At 38.6% G+C, this 23,482-nt stretch overlaps 1 protein-coding gene across 1 annotated transcript; it reads left to right on the top strand.

The window, feature by feature from the left end:
* Positions 1–1,032: 1,032 nt before the first annotated feature.
* CKAP2 (cytoskeleton associated protein 2) lies at positions 1,033–19,215 on the top strand. Its single transcript, XM_046664462.1, has 9 exons — positions 1,033–1,283; positions 2,251–2,335; positions 5,589–5,664; positions 5,776–6,638; positions 7,089–7,293; positions 8,408–8,578; positions 10,797–10,866; positions 16,883–17,138; positions 17,632–19,215. Exons 1-9 carry the CDS (start codon positions 1,214–1,216, stop codon positions 17,885–17,887), a joined length of 2,052 nt encoding a protein of 683 aa, XP_046520418.1. The 5' UTR covers positions 1,033–1,213; the 3' UTR covers positions 17,888–19,215.
* The last annotated feature ends 4,267 nt before the right edge of the window (positions 19,216–23,482 follow it).

Here is a 23,482-nt window from a genome sequence, read left to right as displayed (position 1 = left end):
TAGGTAAAGCTACACTAAAGATGGGACATTTAATCAAGAAAAAAACTACAGAATATCTCACACTAACTTCCTTATTTAGCAAGATGCTACCATAAGATGCCTGACGAAAAAAGCAGAGAAAGATGGGAAAAATTGACCACAGTTGAGAGCCAGCTGTGAGGCCACCTGACTTGGACAAGAGAGATAGAAATTATAGAAATTACATCCTCCTGTCTCTGTCTCCATGCTTAACACCTGGCTGAAACAGTCCAGCCCAGCCTTACTGCAGAGACCAGGCAAGGCGGAGAAACGCTGGGAACCCAGCGCTCAAAACCAGACAGGCACCGCCCAGAACTCTCCCTAGCTTTCCCCACTGCCACCCTCAAAACCTTCTAGCTCTGAACTATTTCGTTTTGTCTTGTAGATTCGGTGTTTGCTAGGGTTTTATTAAGGTGGTATTTTTACATGAAGACCAGAAGATTATGGCAGCACACAAACACAAAATGTCCACAACAAACGCTATTTTATCTTCACAGGAGGATTATAAGGGAAGGTTCTAGCCTCGTTTTATCCCGTTCTCTTCCTCTCCTCTTTTTTGCATCTGATAATTGTGTAGTACAAAAGAAAACAGACCCTAATCTCACTTTCCATTTGCAAGCCGTGCAAACGTTGACAAATACCTTCCAAGCCTGTCACTTGGTCTGTGAATCAGGAGATGATAACGCCTCACTTAAGAGCTGTGATGCGGCAATGAAGAAATATTTGTGAAAGGGAAATACACGTGCTCTCAGTAATCAGTGCTTATATCCTCCTCCTCGTCAGTGAACACGCCCATGTTTAATAAGAAGCGCAGCCAAACAACACTTCTCTCGTCTGCCTTCCTCGCTGCACTGTGAGCGTCTGGAGACTAGTCCTATCTGCTCCAACAGCAGGGACTCTGCTGGCCGACTCCTCCCACGTTGCCTGTCCAGGACCGAGAGAGTGTTTAGGTTTGAAAACCTAGGCACTCGGCCCAGAGCGTCCTAACCCAACCAGGCAGACGCAAGACCAGCCCGGGCAACCGCAGCCCAGGCTCCGCCCCCCTGCCGTCATTGGCCCATTCAATTCACGCTGGCGGAGGCGGCGGCCGCGCCGTCTGAGGGAGCTACCGGAGGCGTGCGCAGCGAGCGGCGGCCTCAGGTGGAGGGAGTCGAGGCACTCAAAACGCAGCCGTGTCCCGACGCCCCGAGCTGCGATGAGCACCCCAGCCGTGCCCTGCGACCTGCAGCTGCCCCCGAGTCAGAGGGCCCAGTCCGCGTTCAGAGGTGAGGCCGCGGTGGCGGGAGCGCGCGAGCCGGCGGGCGGGTTGTTGGCCTGAGGGCGGGGGGCGCGTGGGGGACATGGCTCGGGCTCAGCGGTCAGGGCCATGGGTGCGCAGACCAGCCTCAGCCCTGACCGGTTGTGTGAGCAGCATGAACGCGGCGCTCGGCCTCTCGCAGCCGCACGTTTGGCATTTGTGAAATGGACAGAGCGGTGCCTGGTCCGTGGTGCTGGCGTGCGGGTTGAGCGCCTAGCGTGCGGTCGCTCCTGGCCGGGCGTTGCCCACTGGCCCCGGCGAAGGGCCTGCCCTGGAGGAATCCGTTGATCCAGGCCAGGAGACGTGTGCGGGGCTCAGCCTGGGACCGGCGTTGGGGGCGCGGGGCTCGCGGGGGCGGGGCCGCGTCGGCGCCGAGGGCCGACTGCGCCTGCGCAGAGTGCTCGGATCTGCTAAATCGGGAGAGGGTTTCTGGAGGGGGTTTCTGGAGGGGTGGGGTTGCCTCGTCTTCAAGCTTAACTTCTTTGCCTTTGACTTTATGGAGATCTAGAGCTGGCTACTTCTTCGGAAATAATATTGTTATTTCTTTACCCTACACGTGGGAAACAGAAGAAGGAAATTCTCACCCAACCCAATTCTGGTAAATTAGAACTTGGAGTCCGGTGCCTCATCTCTACCATTTAGTTTTTTAAAGCTTGGCTTGCAGTTACGGTTGTATATCGAAAATGATGTTCTCCAGATTTTTCACGGTAGAGACTATGATTCTTGTGCAAAGTAGTTGTGAGGACCTTTTATGGTAACAGTCTCTTAAAAATGGGATTATTTCTCAAAGGCAATACTGAATTGGGAAATTTTCCGTTGTGTACAAGATGTGATCTCAAGTAGAACATTTTTCCAGCTAAAGTCTTCATTTAGTCAGTATTTATTTGATGTTATTGTTGTAACTACTGTTGACTTGTAGCTCTTTTGTTGTTTAGAGCAAAGAAGACAAAAACTCAAGGAACAACTCTTAAAAAGAAAATCTTTTTTTGCATCCAAACAGGAAAATCGGATATTATCCAGGTGAGGTCAGATTTTTTCGTTTCAGATCTGTAAAATTATATCAGAGCCGTCTAATAAAAATGTAATATGAGCCACATGTGTAACTTAAAATTTTCTGGTAGCCACATTTAGAAAACTTTTTTAAAAGATGAAATGAATTTTAATAACATTTTATTTAATCCAGTATATCCTGTGTTACAATTTCAACATGTAATACTTAAAAACTATTACTGAGATATTTTGCATTGGGGGGCTAGTAAGTTTTCAACGTCTGTTGTGTATTTTATACTTTCAGAACGTCTCAGCTGAGACTAGCTACATTTCAAGTGCTCAGTAGCCTCATGGGCTAGTGGCTGCCTTATTGGATGGCACAGCATTAGGTCATTGTTTCTTGTGTGAATTACTTCACACTCTACGAGGAAATAGTTAATTTTAAAGCTAAGTGTGTGTATATACCAAAATATTGACTTACGGTCTATGCAGTGCTACAGAGATCAGTCTTTTTATAGTTTGGCAAGGTTTTTACTCGCTTGGAGCCGGGGGGGCTTGTTTTTTGGGATGTAGCCCTCCCAAATGTTTGGAGATACTTGTTTTAGTCTCAACCCACCATAGGAATATTTTTGTATTATTTTGTTAAAACTTAAAAAATAGTATGTGGTTGGGGATGGCCCCGTGGCCGAGTGGTTAAGTTCGCACGCTCCGCTGCAGGCAGCCCAGTGTTTCGTTAGTTCGAATCCTGGGCGCGGACATGGCACTGCTAATCAGACCACGCTGAGGCAGCGTCCCACATGCCACAACTAGAAGAACCCACAACGAAGAATACACAGCTATGTACCAGGGGGCTTTGGGGAGAAAAAGGAAAAAAAAAATCTAAAAAAAAAAACAAAACAGTATGTGGTTGTGGCTAAAGAAAAACAATCCACGAAAGTGTATAAAGCAAAAAATGAAAAGTCCCCTCGCTTTCTAGAGGTAAGTGCTAGGAGCATCCTTCCAGGCTTTTTCTCTGCAATCGAAGAGCATGTGTTTTAGAGTGATAAGGACTGGGGCTGGAATCTGTAAGTCTGCCACTACAATTGCGGAACCTCAGGGGAGTTACATGACCTCTCTGAGTCTGTCTACTTATATTAAAATGAGATAGTAATATGTGTTCCTTGGGCATTAAATGAAATGCTGAATGCCTTGTGCTATGCCTGGTACATAGTGAGGGCCCAACAAGTGGTAGCTATCATATCATGATCTCTGAGTGGCGTTCCATCCAGTGGATGGGTTCTTGAAATACTTTATTCTCCTGGTTTCCCTGATTTCCTCCAAACATCATTGCCATCTGCATGGTCTCATTTTAATTTGCATTTCTTTATGTTAGGTACTTTACTTACTGATGTATTTTGTCTTTCTGAATGCTTCCTACCCTTCCTCATGGTAGAAAGTGGTCAAATTCTACTTTTATTTAGGAGATAGTGCTGATAGGACTTGGTGATGGATTAGGTATGGCATGTAAAAGAAGGAATGGAGTTAAAGATGATCCTGAATATTCCAGATTAAAGGAACCTAAAGAGATATGACAACTAAATTCAATTCTGACCCTTACACTCTGCCCTAAAGTGGAAGGGGAAGTGCTGTAAAGGTCAGTTTTCTGAATAGAATATGGACAGTAGACTAAGGTGATGTATCAAGGTAAATTTATGAATTTGATAACTGTACTGTGGTTACGTAAGAGAAAATCCCTGTTTTTGGGAAATAACACTGAAGTATTTAGGGGTAAAAGGCCATCATGTATATAACTTATCTCGAAAGGTTCAGGTAAAAAATTGTATGTACTCCACACACATATGTTCAGAAAGAGTGCAAATGATAACAAATGGGATAAACATTATCAGTAGGCAAATCTGGAGAAAGAGTATATGGATATTCTTCGAACTACTTACAATTTTGTAACTTTGTATAAGTTTGGCATTATTTCCAAATTTTTTTATTTTTAACTTTACAGTAATAAGTTGGTTTATTTTAGAATAAGCATTTTCTTTCACAAATCCCATATTTCTTTGTTTAAGACAAAAAGATGATCCTAGACTTTTGATTTGAATAACTGAGTGCATAGTGATACTGTATATTGAGATGGGGAGGACTGAGAGAGGAGTAGGGGAATCAGGAGTTCTCTTATGACCATGTTATGTCTGAGTTACCAGTAAGACATCCAAGTGGAGATGCCAAATAGTTATGTGTCTAAAGGTCAGGGGTGAGATTGAGACTGGAGGTATAAACTTGGGAATTGTCAGTGTGTAGATGATATTTTTTTAAAACCTTGGAGTGGAATGAGATTACTAGAGAGTAAGCAAAGAAAAATTTAATTCAGATAAGACAGTGACTCTTAACTACATATTTAAATGAGGAATCCAAGTGGGTCATGGGGTTTATAATATTCTTATACACAGTGGGAAGAAAAAATTTTACACTCTTCTCTGGCTTTACCAAGAAACCTCACAAGTACTCTGTTTACTCCTTTCAGAAACAAATGTCAATTTAAATATTACTTGAGCAACAAATTATTAAATAGACAAGCAATCAGAGTTGCAGCTGCTCAAAACTAAACATTTGTATTTTACAATGTCCAGTGTGAGTATTTTAAGTCTCCTTTGTTCAGATAACCCTTCTAAGGGCAGTTTTGTGTTTTTTTGTGGGTTTTTTTGGTGTGGAAGATTAGCCCTGAGCTAACATCTGTGCCAATCTTCCTCTATTTTATGTGGGATGCCACCACAACGTGGCCTGATGAGCAGTGCTAGGTCCACACAGGATCCAAAACTGCGAACCCCAGGCCACCAAAGCAGAGCACACAGACTTAACCACTATGCCACTGGGCCAGTCCTGGATTTTGTTTTTTTGGAAGGGCTATTTTTACATTTTTTTCAACGTGAGTCTGTTACTAAGTACTTAAAAGTAACCAAAGAAAATGTTGCTTAATAAAGATTTGTGAAGACTTGTTTGAATGACTGGAAAAGAATGATTTGGAATTAGATTATTCAGTGTTTACATATTCTGTGGGGAGAGGGTGTTAAGACTTTTAAGAAAATATCTTTAAATTTCTCAGCCATCTTGTTTACACTATTAAATCACCCTATAATAAAGAAAAGTTTTGCTTAGGACAAATAAATCTCAGCATAGTTCTTGCCTCAATTTAAAATTACATAGTCAGGTAATTATTAATATCCTTCCATTCCTTCTCCCAAAAAGGAAACCTCCTTGGTACAGGGTTAATTTTTTTTTTTTTTTTAAGTAGTAGGGACCAGAAAGTGATGACATCTGAGGGCCAGGTCCGAGAAGAGACAAAAGCACTGAAACTGAAAACAAAAATGGTAAGACGTGGGCATAGCCCTCATAAAATGTCCCTTTCCCCCATTTCCCTTTCCTAAACTCTGAAAGAAATAAGTCCTGAAATACTGATTTGTCTTCATTAATTCTTTTAGGCTAATAAAGAAAATGTCAGTAGACCTACAGGAAGCAAAAATAATTTGACAATGGGAAAAAATTGTATTCCTTTAAAACCTTCTAATGAATTGACCCATTCAACTTTAGCAACTGATACACATAATTTTGAGGATCATAATCAAACTCTGCAGTTGTTACCAATTAAAGATGATACCCAAAATCAACATATGACATTAAGCCAAGCATTTCACTTCAAAAACAATAGTAAAAAGAAACAAATGACTACGGAAAGACCAAAGCAAGATGCTAACATGCCCAAGAAACATGTGCTTGGATCTTATCGTGGCCAAATTGTTCAGTCTAAGATTAATTCATTTAGAAAACCTCAACAAGTCAAAGGTGAGAGTTCTGCAACAACAAAGGAACTTGCAACTACTGTCTCTAAAGCCACTAAGCCTCAGCCTGTCAACACCAGCAGTGTCCCAGGGGATACTGGCAGAGCCTCATCTGTGATGACGACTACTAAATTTGTGAGCACTACATCTCGGAACAGACAACTTCTGCGACCTCCTATTAGAAGTCACCATGATAATACCCAAAACACCGTGAGGCAAGGCATCAGCAGAAGCTCTGCCAATGTTACCTTTCGGAAAGGGCCTCATGAGAAAGAATTATTAAAAGTGAATTCAGTTTTATCCAGTGTCAAAACCAGTTCTTCTCAGGATGTAAAAAGAAGTAAGACACTGTCAAGAAGCATGACATCTGAAATTGTAGTCAGGCCTGCTTCCAATACCAAGATGATAGAAAAGTCAAAAACCACTGACCAGCGCAGACATACTATAGCAAAAGCAGCTATTGATAGTAGATTGGCTCAGCCCAAAGAAACTGCAGAAGAGAGAAAGTAAGTAGATGTAATTTTATTTACTTAATTTTCAGTAGAGTACCATTTGTGGATTTGGCTTATAATTTTGTTGAATATATTCAGATTTTGTGTGTGGATTCTCTTCTGTCATATGCAGACAAATTTAAGCAAATTTATATTGTGGAACACTGTGACTTAAGTTATTGTGCTTGGGTGTGTTTTTATTAGGTTTTATATAATCTAAGTTAAAATGCTTAATAAAAATGGAAAATATTTTTTAACCTCTCTATTTAAGAATGCATTTTGGGGGTCTTTGAGTATATAACTAGCATTGATATATTCAATATTTCTTTTCCTTTAAACTTATGAACTATGTATCTGCCACTACTGTGGAGCTACTTAAAGACCTGAATTTTTAACTTTTTCTCTATTTGACAGAATTCTATAATCAATATCACAGTAATGTTTATATCCTAATTCTAACTGTAGAGCTCGTCTGAATGAGTGGAAAGCTAGCAAAGGAAAAGTGCTGAAAAGACCTCCCAACTCAGTAGTTACCCAGCCTGAGCCCAAAGACCAAAGTGAAAGGCCTGTTGGGTCCTTTTGGACAACCATGGCAGAAGAAGATGAACAACGGTTATTTACTGAAAAAGTAAACAAGACGTTTTCTGAATGCCTAAACCTGATTAATGAGGTAGAGTCTTTATCTTACATTTGTGGAGTTATTTCTAGTTTGCAAAGTACCTTCGTAAACTTCTCATTAAATTACATTGTCTTTTTCGACCAAGTTATGTGTCAGCGGTGTTATGTAGACTTAATGTTAATTGTGAGGTTGTTTCTCTTTAGCCTTTAAGGGACTGCATTTTCATTGAGTTCATATAAATATATTAAAGGAATAATTAGATTTTTTTTACTTGAGTTATAAATATTGTATTCCTTTAAGATATTAATATATACAGTGGGCTGGGGGTGGAACTTTACTTTGGTACTTCTGTTTCTTACATTCACGTTAATTATTTGCAAACAGTTTCATTAAGCCAACATCATTATGGTGTTGAACTTATAGGATTTTACTATTTGGACCAAAATCCTATGGAGTATAATGATCAACTCCAAAATGTTTCCTTTATTTTCTGACTACTCTTTGATCTTGCTTTGGTTACCCACTAGTGTCTAAGATCCATAGCAAGACAGAAAATATGGACTATGATTTCAAACCTTATCCTAGTCTTCATGAGCATCTTTAAATTTTTGTGGTTCTGAGGTCCAGTGAAAATTACAATCAGGGAAACTCTCATTCTATTCTTATTTCTGCTCAGCTAGAGTTTTTTGTTGATACTGTGGGATTTTTCTGCACTACTGTTTAACTGTGTATAGCTCTTATTCACATAAACCCTTATAGATTCATTTTACTCTATATCAAAACCTGACAAAGACAATTTTTAAAAACCCCTGCAAGCTATTCTCACTCATAAATATTTGGTAGATGCAAAAATTCTAAATAAAGTATTAACAAATGGAATTCCACAATATATAAGGATAAATAACAGACCAAGTAGAGTGTTAGTCATTGTTTACTAATATTTATCTCAACTAGTATTTCATTTTTTTTCTGCCTTGTATTCATGATGGATAATGCTTCTTGCTAAGCATTCAGAATAAGTTTGGAGTAATGAGGATATTAGTGAATATTTATGAATAATTTTCTATCAACTTTTTCTCTATCATTGATCTTGATTATAGTAAGCTTACTTGTTTGTAGTCTTTAGGCTAAAAGATATCACTCACTTTATTTCTTGCTATTTTAGGGATGCCCAAAAGAAGAAATATTGGTCACCCTGAATGACTTGATTAAAAATATTCCAGATGCCAAAAAACTTGTTAAATATTGGATATGCCTGGCACGTATTGAACCACTCACGAGTCCTATTGAAAATATTATCGCAATCTATGAGGAGGCCATTCTGGCAGGAGCTCAGGTGAGATTAAAACTTACTGATCTCTGTTATTACAGTGTAAATGATTCTGTATACTTGATAAAATTGTAGTTATATATGTAGTCATAATGAAGGTTTAAAGGCCACAAGGACTGCATATTATAAAAGCTGTTTCTCAACCTCCTAAAACTTGCTCATGTCCCAGGAATAATCAAATCTTAGAAAATAGATAAACTGAAATATACATTTAATGAAACCTGTTGTGAGAAATATTTTAGCAAAACTTCATTTTGCACATTTTGTAGTTGAGAAATCTACTGGGAAACTGAATTTTTTGTTTTTTGAGGAAGATTAGCCCTGAGCTAACTACTGCCAATCCTACTCTCTTTGCTGAGGAAGACTGGCCCTGAGCTAACATCCATGCCCATCTTCCTCTGCTTTGTATGTGGGATGCCTACCACAGCATGGCTTTTGCCAAGCGGTGCCATGTCCGCACCCGGGATCCGAACGAGCGAACCCTGGGCTGCTGAGAAGCGGAGTGTGTGAACTTAACCGCTGTGCCACCGGGCTGGCCCTGGGAAACTGAATTTTTTTTTTTTTTAAAGATTTTATTTTTTCGTTTTTCTCCCCAAAGCCCCTCCAGTACATAGTTGTATATTCTTGGTTGTGGGTCCTTCTAGTTGTGGCATGTGGGACGCTGCCTCAGCGTGGTTTGATGAGCAGTGCCATGTCCGCGCCCAGGATTCTAACCAACGAAACACTGGGCCGCCTGCAGCAGAGCGTGTGAACTTAACCACTGGGCCATGGGGCCAGCCCCTGGAAAACTGAATTTTTAATGTTAAAATGTATTTATTGAATATAAAGCAAACGAAGTTGAATTAACTTTCAAATGTTAGCAAGCTCTGACTGCTTTGTGAGACAACTCTCTTTGACTTTAGGAGTGGATCTTAATGTACTCACATTTAAATGCCCTATGTTTGGTCCTGCCTACATAAAGAAAATAGCAATAAACCAGTTTCTCTGACATTCTTACCACCGTAGTGGCTTAATACCATATCTTGCACCTCTTCCTAGTCTGTTACTACAAAAAGTCCTGGGTTTAAATTAATTGTATCTTGAGATTTTTTTGGTTTGGTTGATTTTTATGGGCAAATATTGCTAAAATGTATTTCCCTTTGACCAGGTTTCTCAAAAACATATTCTTGGAGGTTCTTTACAAAGTGAGTTTTAAAAAATTCTTCCTTTTTAGCCTTTCCTTAAATATCTGTTTACTTTATTCTCAGCAAAGCCAAAAAATACTATTTGGCTTTTCACCTGAATCAAAAATCAAATATTCTGCAGATATTTTCTCAAAGGCTATTATGTGTAAAACACTGTGCTGGAGGCTAATTGTACTTGACAGAACCACACCTGGAAGGTAGTTTTAGGTCCCTACTGCGTTGAACTTAAGAGGCGTTACTTAAGGTGGCTTCTGGCCGCGTAGCCAGGATATATAACTGGAGCCAGGGGTTCACACAGAAAGCAGTAGTGCAAAAAAGATGTGACACTAGAGCAAAAATTGGGAAACAAGCATCAAAATTAGCCAAGAAAATGGAAGACATTAGTTCAGGACTAAGTTCTAGAACTAAGACTATGAGCCAGAGCTTCCCTTTTATATAATATCTTGACTGTGTTGCATTAGCAGGCATGGTAGTTTAAAGGAACGTGGTAAGTGCTTCTGATATGTGGCATGTGATGGACACAGTGAACTGGTGAGCTTTTGAGTGAATGAAATATGTTAAGCCAATCAAGCTTGAGCTGTTCAGAAATGCATTTATTAGCATGTGAAACCAAAGTATAACCATGGACTTGAATGTAGGAGAAAGGGAGTAAACTTAATATAAATTTATGGTAAACTTAATATGATTGGCTCTTGAATAGATATTAATAATGTTAATTTGCTACTTGTTCATTAATTTTGTTTATATCAAGCAAGCAGTAATAGTTACCAAAGGCTTAAGAAATATAATGGAGAAAAATTTTAAACTGAGAAATTCTGTCCCTTAAGTTCAATTTTATTCTGTAAATTGGAAACGATAGCCATTTTTTCAATTTGGGTGGCAAAATAAGTGTTCTGAGAAACATGGTCTAAGAACCATTGCCTTGTATTAAAATATGAAATTTAATCACTGGCTTTAATATTTTCAACTTGGACAACGTAGTTAATGTCTGAGAATATAAAACTTACATGGGTCTGCTTTCTTCATTTAAAAAAATTAAGCCCATAGAAGAAATGCGACATGCAATTGCAGATATTCTAACAATGAAGAGTCAAGAAAACTTTAAATTTGGTAAGTTTGTTTCCTTCAAGTGAATTGTGATTTTATTAAATTTCTTTGCTGAATTATTTTTTGACTTTTAAAATATATAGGTTGTTTCTTTCCATATTCTTCTATTGATGTACCTCCGAGATTCAGTAGCTTTGTGTAGTATAAAGAATTTTTAATTAGGAGGTCTGGTTCAAAACCCAAATTTTTCTTGGCGTATCTGTGAAAGTTACCTCTCTAGGCCTTAATTTCCTGTCTTAAAAATGAAGCAGTTTGACTAGATAATCTCTAAAGACTTTCTACCTGTTAAATTCTATCATTTGTTCTATGCTCTAGAGAAGCTTATTCGGGAATTCTCTTTGCTAGGGATAGTAGGTACAGAAGAGATTAGAGATTCATTAGCTATCGGGTATATAAAATGTAAACATTTTCTAGATTCGGATGTAAGTTGTGCCAATTTCTGTGACCTTTTGCAAGAAATTTAACCCCTTCCTCATCTGTAAAATGGGATAATGTTAATTAATATCTTTCTCAAGACTGTTGGGACCATTGAATGAAATAATGTATATTAGTGTCACATACTCTGGCACATATTTCATTAACTTTAGCCATTATTAGTATTAATTAGATTAGAGGAGAGGAGAAATCACTACTTATAAGTGTAAGCTAATTGTTTCCTTGTTTAGAGTTATTTCCAATTTTTTACTGTAACTCTTTATATCACCCAATCACAAGTATTTGAGTACCTATTATACACCATCTTTGCTTGTATCTGCTTATTTTCTTTTGATTAATTCTAACAAGAGTCAAACTGTGTGAACTTTTTAAGGCTGATGAAATATGCTGCCAAACTGCCTTCCAGAGTAGTTGCAAATATCCTTATTTTACTTAAGTACACAAAATGAATTTAAAATATAGAGATCTAGGTCAAGGGCTAAAACATTAAATAAAATCAAAGATCACACTAAAATTCTAAGTGTGTTAAGTTTGGTTACATGTTACAAACAAAAACTGTTCACTGGGGCTAATATACTAATGACTTATCTATGTGCAAGGGGGTAATGGTTCTGTTGGCAGTATGTTTAGTTCAACAGAATGTTTCAGGTTATGGTTGCTATTAATATGCCCCAGGGGAACATAGAGAAGATCTATTTGATCTAATCTTACTAGTTGTATTTAATGAAGGAGCTTGAGAAGGAATGGTCAGGGAGACAGGAGGAAGAACCAGGAAAGACTAGTATGCTACAAACAAAAAGGAGGAGGAAAGGTTAAGAATAACCCAAGCCAGGAAAATGGGTGAAGGGGATCTAAAGTTACAAACTTCCATTATAAAAGAAATAAGGCATGGGGACGTGAAGTATGGCATAGTGACTATAGTTAGTAATACTGTATTGCATATTTGAAAGTTGCTAAGAGAGTAAACCTTAGAAGTCATCATCACGAGAAAAAAAATTTTTTTTCATACCTATGTATGGGGACATATGTTAACTAGACTTATTGTGGTGATCATCTCTCAATATATACAAATATCAAAAGATTATGTTGTACACCCGAAACTAACGTTATGTGTCAGTTATACCTCAATTTTAAAAATATTTTTTAAAAAAGAACCCCAATCCTGCGTCTTTAGCACAGCAAAGTGGAAATAAGAATTCATAAAAAGAGCCTTCTTCCTCATAATTCTGACTGGCTCTAGAGAGATATATCTAGAGATAACGTGGAAAGAGAAAATCAGTACAGTTGTATGCCGAATAATGATGTTTGCATAAATCAGTAGCATTTCTATACTCCAGTAATGAACCAACAGAAAAAGAACTCAAGAATACAATACCATTCACAATCGCAACAAAAAGAATAAAATACCTTGGGGTAAATTTAACTAAGGAAGTGAAGGACCTATATAATGAAAATTACAAGGCCTTTCTGAGAGAATTGGATGACGACGTAAGAAGATGGAAAGACATTCCATGTACATGGATTGGAAGAATAAACATAGTTAAAATGTCCGTTCTACCTAAAGCAAGCTACAGATTCAACGCCATCCCAATCAGAATCCCAATGACATTCTTTACAGAAATAGAACAAAGAATCCTAAAATTCATATGGGGCAACGAAAGACCCTGAATTTCTAAAGCAATCCTGAGAAAAAAGAACAAAACGGGAGGCATCACAATCCCTGACTTCAAAACATACTACAAAGCTACAGTAATCAAAACAGCATGGTACTGGTACAAAAACAGGTGCACAGATCAATGGAACAGAATTGAAAGCCCAGAAATAAAACCACACATCTTTGGACAGCTTATCTTTGACAAAGGAGCTGAGGGCATACAATGGAAAAAAGAAAGTCTTTTCAACAAATGGTGCTGGGAAAACTGGAAAGCCACATGTAAAAGAATGAAAATTGACCATTCTTTTTCACCATTCACCAAAATAAACTAAAAATGGATCAAAGACCTAAAGGTGAGACCTGAAACCATAAGACTTCTGGAAGAAAACGTAGGCAGTACACTCTTTGACATCAGTATTAAAAGGATCTTTTCGGACACCATGCCTTCTCAGAGAAGGGAAACAATAGAAAGAATAAACAAATGGAACTTCATCAGACTAAAGAGCTTCTTCAAGGCAAATGAAAACAGGATTAAAACAAAAAAACAACCCACTAACTGGGAAAAAATATTTGCAAGTCATATATCTGACAAAGGCTTAATATCCATAATATATAAAGAACTCTCGCAACTCAACCACAAAACATCAAACAACCCAATCAAAAAATGGGCTGGAGACATGAACAGACATTTCTCCAAAGAAGATATACGGATGGCCAATAGGCACATGAAAAGATGTTCATCATCACTGATCATCAGGGAAATGCAAATCAAAACTACACTAAGATATCACCTTACACCCGTTAGAATGAGAAAAATATCTAAAACTAATAGCAACAGATGTTGGAGAGGTTGTGGAGAAAAAGGAACCCTCATACACTGCTGGTGGGAATGCAAACTGGTGCAGCCACTATGGAAAACAGTATGGAGATTCCTCAAAAAATTAAAAATAGAACTACCATACGATCCAGCCATCCCACTACTGGGTATTTATCCAAAGAGCTTGAAGTCAGCAATCCCAAAAGTCCTCTGCACCCCAATGTTTATTGCAAAAGTGGTGCACCTACAACATGACTGACAAACATTAATGTACAATTGAAATTTCACAAGATTGTAACCTATCAATAACTCAATAAAAAAAAAAAAAAAAAGGAACCCCAATCCTGCGTCTTTAGCACAGCAAAGTGGAAATAAGAATTCATAAAAAGAGCCTTCTTTCTCATAATTCTGACTGGCTCTAGAGAGATATATCTAGAGATAATGTGGAAAGAGAAAATCAGTACAGTTGTATGCCGAATAATGATGTTTCAGTCAACAACGGACCACATATATGATGGTGGTCCCACATAGCCTAGTTGTGTAGTGGGCTGTACCATCTGAGTTTGTGTAAGAACACTCTATGATGATTGCACAACAATGAAATTGCCTAATATTGTATTTCTCAGAGCATATCCCCGTCATGAAGTGATGCATGACTGTATTTAAATGATTGTTATTCTATCTTATTTTTCCTTAATAGAATGATACTAGTTAGTGGAATCTTTTCTAGCAGGTAGAATAATTTGTCTTTAGATGGAAAAAGAGGGGCCAGACCAGTGGCACAGCAATTGAGTTCGCACATTCTGCTTCGGCAGCCCGGGGCTCCCCAGTTCAGATCCTAGGTGCGGATGTGGCACTGCTTGGCAAGCCATGCTGTGGTAGGCATACCACATATAAAGTAGAGGAAAATGGGCACCGATGTTAGCTCAGGGCCAGTCTTCCTCAGCAAAAAGAGGAGGATTGGCAGCAGTTAGCTCAGGGCTAATCTTCCTCAAAAAAAAAAAAATGCTATTCATAAACTCTTGGCTTTCTAAAATATATATTTATAAGTTCTAGATATAAAATCAATTTTATAAATTAAAATTGTTAACAGGAAGAAAACATCATTGGGAAATATAAGACAAATAATAAGAGACAAGCACCACTTGGGTGTCTCAGATACCTCAATCCCACTTGTCCAAACTTGAGCACGTCATTTATCCCTGAACCTTATCCTTTTGGTTCTCTATCTCAATGGCTGACACTGTTCCGTTCTTCACGCCAGAAATCTTGGGGTCTGTTTCACTTCCTCTTTTTCTGACCTCCCCACCCATGTTCCCCAGCCAGTCAAACTCAGTTTAACTTCCAAAGCATCTCTTAAAATCCACCTGCTTCTCCCCATCCTCACTCTCATTACTATAGTCAAGACCACCCACAGCTCTTACCTGAACTACAGCAATAGCCTCCTAACTTAGTTTCCTGCTTCTCTATGCCTGCTCCAGTCCATCCTCAACACTGCAACCAAAATGCCCTGTCACTCATCTGCTTAAATTCCTGACCCCAGCCTCTTGTCACTCTCCCTCTCCTCCACATCCCTGAATTTCTTTCTTTACTTTTATTTCTTAGAAGGGGCCATACGATCTGTCTTGCCCGTGGGTCTTTCCAAGCCAGTCTTCCACTTTTAACCTAATTCCTACTTATATTTTAGACGTCAATTCTGATGTCACTTCCTTGGGATGGCCTTCCCTGCCATCCGCCTTGCCTCCTCACCCAGCTAGATGAGATGCACTGTTTTGTGCTCCCTGTTTTTTCTCTCTGCAATACTTGATGCACTTGATTGCTTGTTGTCTTAAATTACAAGCTCGGTGGACAAGGACTGTCGGCTCTTCCTCACCATTGTATCCCCAGTACTAATGCAATGCCTGGCATATATTAGGCACTTAAGTATTTGTTGAATTAATGAATCTGTATTTCCTCTCTCCCCACTTCAACTTCCCCTCACTAAAAAAATCTCATTCACTTTATCGTGTAACTGAAACATCATTAAGTAAAGATCTAATAATTTCCTAATAAAGCTAGGGGTCTTTTCAGCTCAGTGGATTTACTAGGATCTCTCACAAGTATTTCACATCTAACATGTTTTATTTTGAACTGTTAGTCTTCCCTCATCACTTTCCCATACCACCATCTGTTCCTCCCAAAAGAGAAAATGAGAAAATAGCCTCCTCTGTCATTAAAGCCTCCTCAGCAAGACATTTTAGAAGGGATGCCCCTAGTACACCTGCACACTCATTCAGACATATGCATGCATCATTCGTTTGGTAAGGCCCAACTCGGAAATACCTCTTAAATCTCGGGCCCTTCCTTCTCACCGCCTGCCTCTGCCACTTTGTTTAGACTGTTACACAGCTTTGTCTTCTTACCATCACAGATCATTACTTTTCATTCCCTGCCATGCTAAAACTTCCTTTATAATAAGCAAACCTAATTGTATCTCTGTCTCGCCAGTGAATTTTTTTTTTTTTTTTTACCAAACTTCTTGCATATAGGGTTCATTATGGTTCATCCCCTTCCTACCTGTGTGAGCTCATCACCTCTCCACATTCCCACTTTACTCCTTACCCTATATTCTAAACACACGGGCCATTTAATGTTGTCTTAATAGATCATGTTGTTTTAAGCTTCACACCAAGATTGCCTTCCTTGGTCTTGTCAAGTACTCATTTTTCAAGACCCAGCCTAACTGTGAAGCCTTCCCTAGCCATCTCCCTGTGCCATAAGCACAGTTAGTTAGTCCTTTTTGTGGGTTCCCATATCCTTTGTTCTTACCTCAATAATAGCATTTTTCTCATTTTAGAATTAATTATTTTCAGGAATGTCTTCTCAGTGGAATATGAACTTCTTAAAGGACAGGGAGGATTTCATTCTTATATTTGTATCTATAATCCCTGAGACATAGGAGGTAGTAAATGTTTGTTGAATAGTTGTCAGCAATTGCTGAGGAAAAGTAGTGGTTAGGAAGTGGCAGTTTGGTTCTTTTATTTTGAAAATCTGGCCACATCTGAATAACTTGAATGTCTAATTTTGTCCTTTAAATTTGACTAAAAGCTTAATCTGTCAATGTATTCCTGTAGGAGAACATATTGAGGAGGCTTGCGCAACCAAGGACCAAACCCAGGAAGTCAACGTTGAAGATACAGATGTTAGCCTAGAGTCAGGGAGACTGGAAATGGAAAATAAACATCATAGAAGTGTGGTATTTCAAGATTGTGAAAAAGAGCAAGGTGACAAGACAAAAGATGCAACCAATGATGTTAAAACCCCCAGTACAGAAACAAGGGCGGGTTGCTTGATTAAATACAATGTGTCTACTACACCATACTTGCAAAGGTAAACTTTTAAAGTATACTGTGTTGTGATTTGTTTTTATGCTTAGGGATAATAAACATAATATTGTAAAATCTTTAAGATAGCTTCCAATTAGAACTAACATTTGTTAATAGAAAGGTTTCAAACAAATTGAATGTCATTGGGACATTTCACCTTTTAAAACCTGTATTTGCTTTGGTTTTCCCTAAATATTGCCATTTTGGGGAAAAATTTTTTTTTATGTCAGTAATTTTACTTTAATCTCTGATTGTGTATTATTGATAACAGTAGCTTTGAGAATTGAGCAATTAGCCAATTCTACAGATATTCAAAAATTGACTGTACAAGTTGTAACAACAAATAGAAAAAAGAGTAAGTTCCTGACTTCAAGGAGCTTGCAATCTAAGACAAGCAATCATGTGGTCGTAACCTACAAGTTATAGTTTGAGAAATAGCATAAAAGTACAAAGTAAAGATGTTAACATGTTTTTTAACTCTGGAAATAATTTTTTAGTGTAAAAAAGAAGATACAGTTTGATGAAACAAATTCTACATTTAAAGAGCTGAAGTTTCTAACACCAGTTAGACGTTCTTGCCGTCTTCAAGAGAAGACTTCTAAATTGCCAGATATGTTAAAGGACCATTATCCGTGTGTCTCTTCGTTGGAACAGTTAACAGAGTTGGGAAGTGAAACTGATGCTTTTGTATGCCGCCCTAACGCAGCACTGTGCCGGATGTACTCAGAGTCCGAAATAACAGAAGAGAAATAAAGCTACAAGAAGGAATGAGGTGGTGGTTATACCTGCGGTATTTTGTTTGTTGTGGCTTTGTATGTCTCTTAGGTGAGGAGCTGGTCAAGTATCTTAAGTATTCGTGGCAGTGAGCTCTTTACTAACATTCACATTATAGCAGGTGTTGCCTTCTAGGCATCAGAAAGCTAATCCTACCTTGTCAGTCTCAACAAACTGAGTTCTTCTCTAAGACAGGTAAATTTTGTCAACTAGTTTACTATGTTTCTTAAATATAAACAGGTTTCATCACAATATTAGCTTATTCACTTTACTTTTAGTAGTTCTAAATGACAGAAAAATTATAACTCATTAAATATAAGTACACTAATGCCACATCATCAGAAAATGAGGAATTCTAAATAAAATTTATATTTTTTCATGGCCTTGTTTTTAAGATTTATGATATACATCCCTGCCTGTAGACGGAATACTGACTTTTTTGCCTTTCCTTGATTCTGGCTCAGTATGCAAGTCAACAATTGTAATGTGTAGTGACTTCCTTCAAATATTAATACGTAGAAAATTTAGCTTGCTTTTTCGCCTAATTCTTGTTACCCGGACTGCTGTGGTCTGTTGTCCCTTGGGCTGCCTGTGGTTCTTAGGTGACACTCTCACTTTCTGTCAATGCTAGTGAGCCTGCATCTGTGGTGTCTTGGCCTCTTTCTTTTTGGTAGTAGCTAAGGTCACCAAGAAGGATAGTTAACTAAATACCCCACTTCTAAGAAAAGATACTTTGTGGTAAGAAAGAAAAGATGCCAAACTTAGTGGATATTCGAGACTTTAAATTTGAGTTCCTTTCTTTAGTTCCTTTTGTAACTTGACTAATCGAAAATGTTAAAATTTTAACTTCTGTTGCTTCATTTGATATAGTTTATAGACTATTAGAATGGAGTTAGAGAAAGAATATATAATATTTAATAAATATCATTCTAGTTTAAGTAGTATTTCTAAAATAACCAACACTTAAACTTGCTTCCTTATAATATAAAAACTTCACTGTTAAATCATGTCTTCTGAAACATGATAGTTACATGCAATAGACAGTTCTCTTCTCGCTACACATGAATACCACCAATAAAATTGTATGAGTCTCTGAACTTAAATGGCATACATCCTTTACCAACTTTGCAGTTTCATTGGTCATTGTAAAGGATTAGATAGTTTTAAAACTGTGTAATATGAATATGATTGAAAATCACATACCTGGTTTCTTTTATATTCATTCATTCCATGTGTATAATAGCACCTTTGTTCTATTTATTTTCTTCTCATGTTCTAGAGAGTAGGTTTTTTCTTTTTAAATTGTGTACTTAATATGTATACAATAAAAATATCTGCATTACTATGTTTCAGTGACATTTATTTCAACAAATATAAATGGAATTTAACCACAATAGATAAATTTGAACCTTGCCTTTGAAATACATTATAGTGCAATTTGACTTGATGTTTTCAACACTTAAGTGTGTGCTTAATAGTGTATTTCCTTTTGAAAAATTATCAATCTACTTATCTAAAAATTGACCTTAATTTTTACCTTAATTCTTTGCTTTTTACCACACGTTTGTATGAATAGTGCGCACTATGCTGTTTTTGAAATAAACTTCAAGCTGGCCTATACTCTTAGCTTTATAATAGCCATACCACGTGGTTCATTTGGCCATATGGCATAGCTTGAAATACCTCAGTGAAACAGAACTTGAAATTAACTGTTCCATGTTTGGCGAAGTTTCATCGAGTTTTTTTCTTTTCCTCCTCCCTCAGCTGAGAGAAAACCTGACTCTAAATAGTCCAAGTTCTAACATTTACAGGCCTAGGTCGAACTCCTCTTCAGATACTTAAGAACAGTTACCATGTGTCTGACCTAGGTTTGTTGCACACTAAGTATCTCCAAGGATGTGATAGATGGTGCATGAGCTTTAAGGTCCAACAGACACATGCAAAATCTCAGCTCCTCCCTTCCCTTAAAAGTTATGTGACCATGGAAAAGTTACATAGTTGAGCCTCGTCTTTTTGAAGGATAAAGTGGAAATAATCCCCTCTAGTCATTTTGTACCATGTTATCTGCCTGTCCCCCTGGTGATTGGCCAGAATGGGCACCTGACCCAAGCTGGACTATCCGAGTCCTTGCCATAGGTATTTGGAATCAGGACTGAGAGTTAATCTTTTCTATGTAGGTAGAGCTGAAATATGTAAAGAAGAGGCACTGGGTGACCAAATGCAGGTTGAGGAGCCAAGGTCACCAGTCAAGAGAACAGTAAAGTACGCGGGGAAAAGCAGAGAGAGACCTCTGCCTGGGGTTTTCTATAGCCTATCAGTTGTGTATCCAAATATATTCTTGTTAAATCCAAATACAGATAAAGCAAAATTCCTCCACTCCAATCCCACCAGCCTTTTCAAATGTAATATTAGTATAGTAACCTTCCAAGTTCTTTTCTATATATTTATAACGTATATAACATATACACACACATAAATACACACATGTGTGTACGTGTATTTTGTTTTGCTTTGTTGGATATTAATGGCACCATACTTCATGTTTCGTTCTGCAGCTCGCTTTTTTTCCAATTTACTAAGTCATAAGTAACTTTTTATTGACATAGATTAGTGTAACATTAATTTAGACTACGTGGGAGGGGCCAGCCCTGTGGCTGAGTGGTTCAGTTTGTGCGCTCTCCTTTGCCTGGGATTTGCCAGTTCACATCCTGAGTGTGGACCTAGCGCCACTCATCAAGCCATGGTGTGGCAGCATCCCACATAAAATAGAGGAAGATTGGCACAGATGTTAGCTCAGGGCTAATCTTCCTCACAAAAAAACAAAAACTTAACTAAGAATTTTATTGCATACAACTAATACAAAAATCTTGATTAAAAAAAATAAACTTTTGGGGCCAGCCCAGTGGCATAGTGGCTAAGTTCAGTGCACTCTGCTTCAGTGGCCTGCAGTTCACAGGTTGGGTCCCGGGCATGGACCTATGCCACTCATCAAGCCAGGCTGTGGCCACATCCCACATACAAAGTAGAAGAAGCTTGGCACAGATCTTAGCTCAGGGACAATCTTTCTCAAGCAAAAAGATGAAGATTGGTAACAGGTGTTGGCTCAGGGCCACTCTTCCTCACCAAAAAAATAAAAAAACTTTCATGACTTGTCCCAAGACCTATACTCCATAGATTACTTAATTTTCTATTTTATAGAGAAAATTGAGGCTCTCAAGATTCCCTCTCCTTCTCTAATATTATCTACATCCATACACATCCTTATTTCCTCCTCTGGTCTCAGAAGCAAATCTGTCCATCATCTAGTCCAAGGCTAATCCTCTTACTGGGCACTAAAATCCATTCCTCCAGTTTCAACTAGACCTTCCTGGTCCCTTCTGCCTCCAGTGCTTTCAGCCTCTCTTTCCTTCCATTGGTTTATTATCCTTCATCATATACTATTTCTATAATTTCCCCATTACTAAAACACTCCCATCGTCTTGTGCTTTCCCCCACCCCTACTTATCACCCCCTCTCCTTCCCTTCATGGCTAAGATTCTTGAAAGAATCCTACACTCCTTGATTCTTCTGACCATCCCACCTCAACGACTGCAATGTGGTTCCTCTCATCACGTCATTGAAACTACTCTCTTCAAGATTACTCATGACCTCCTGCTCCTAAATCCAGTGAGCCCTCGTCAGACTTTGTTACTCAGTCAGCTTTTGATGCTGTTTACCACTGCAACATCTCTAACATTACTGCAGTGTGGTGGATAACAGTCAGACTCTGGAGCCATACTGCCTGGGTTCTAATTCTAGTTCTACCACTTAGTAGCTGTGGGACCTGAGGCCAATAACTTAACCTTTCTGTGCCTGAGAGATAATAATTGTACCCACCTTTAGAGTTATTTTGAAGATTAAATTAGTTAATAGCTAACACTTATCTAGTCCTATTCTAAGCACTGTACACGTATTAACTCACTTAAAACAGTGCCTAGCCCCAGTAACTTGTGTATGTTATCTATAATAATACCATTTTACTATTTCCAATCATTACCCAGTTCAGAAGCTGCCCTGGCTGGAATCCACAGCTTGGCAAAAGCTGTAGAGAAAAGGGGCCAGATCCGTCCTCACTATCCCCATCCTCACCAGTCTATGCTTGCCGATTGTTAATGGTTGAATTGTGTCACCCCCAAAAAGACTTGTTGGAGTGTCAACCCCCAGTACCTCAGCATGTGGCCCTATTTGGAAAGAGGGCCGTTGCGGGTATGATTAATTGAGATGAGGCCACACTAGTTTGAGACTGGCCCCTAATCCAATATGACTGGGAACATGAGGTGAAGAGGCACAGGGAAAAGATGGCATTCTACAAGCCAGAGAGAGGCCTGGGACAGGTCCCTCCCTCCGTCTTCAGAAAGAACCAATCCTGCTGACACCTTTATTTTGGACTTCTGGCCTCCAGAACTATGAGACAATAAATTCCTGTTGTTTAAGGCACCCAGTGTGTGGTGCTTTGTTACGGCAGCCCTAGCCAGCTAATACCGTGATGAGACAAGGGAAGGAGTCGCCTTCATGACTGTCCCTATGTGCCAGGAAAGAAAAGAGTTGGGCCTTTTTATCACCTTCTCCTGATGCTGTCACGAATATAAGGAGATTGAGGTCTGAGCCTGGTGCTCAATCTGCGGGAGAACTTCCTGGAAACTTAAGCTGTAGCAACATTCTGGGTACAGGCATGTGTAGTAGTTTTATTTTTGTTTTTTTAAATTGAAACCAGTATTTTTTATTGCGAACAAAGAAAGCAAGCAGTGCAGATGTTGCAAATGTTGACTATTTGGATCGTTATACTCCAGAGACCCTACTCTTATCACCATACTACAGAATAATCATGTATTAACTCTGACATGTTATCGTGAACATGTTCAGAACTTACAAGTATAAGCAGAAATTGTTCTATGTATAGATTCTAATATATATATTCTAATATAGATTCTAACATGTATTTCTAATATATATATTTTTATTGAGGTAACTATATATTTTAATCCTCACAATAATTCTATGAGGTGGGTACTATATTTTTACACAGAGAGGTTGAATTACCTGTTGTATTAGCTTCCTATTGCTGTTGTAACAAATTACCACAAACTTAGTGGCTTAAAACAACAAAAATTTATTATCTTCTGGAGGTCAGAAATCTAGAATAAATCTCACTGGACTAAAATCAAGGTATCTGCAGGATTGTGTTTCTTCTGAAGCTCAAGATGGCAATTTGTTTCCTGGCCTTCTCCAGCTTCTGAGGCCCCCTGCCTTCCTTGGCTGACGGCCTTTCCCTCCATCTTCAAACATCTTCAAAGCTCGCTCTGACTCTGAGCTCCTCTTCTGCCCCTCGTCCACTTTAAAGGGCCCTCCTGATTACATGGGCCCACCAGGATAATCCAAAATAATCTCCAAATTTTAAAATTAGCTGGTTAGCAGCCTAATTCTATCTACAGTCCTAACTCCCCCTTGCCATGTAACCTAACAGGCACAAATTCCAGGGAGCAGGATGTGGACACATCTGAGGGGCCATTGTTCTGCCCTCCACACTTGCCCAAA

This window comes from Equus quagga, chromosome 6 (assembly GCF_021613505.1).
Source record: "Equus quagga isolate Etosha38 chromosome 6, UCLA_HA_Equagga_1.0, whole genome shotgun sequence".
Lineage (NCBI taxonomy): Eukaryota > Metazoa > Chordata > Mammalia > Perissodactyla > Equidae > Equus > Equus quagga.
Note: the sequence above shows the minus strand (reverse complement) of the source record. Positions and strands in the feature narration are given on the sequence as shown.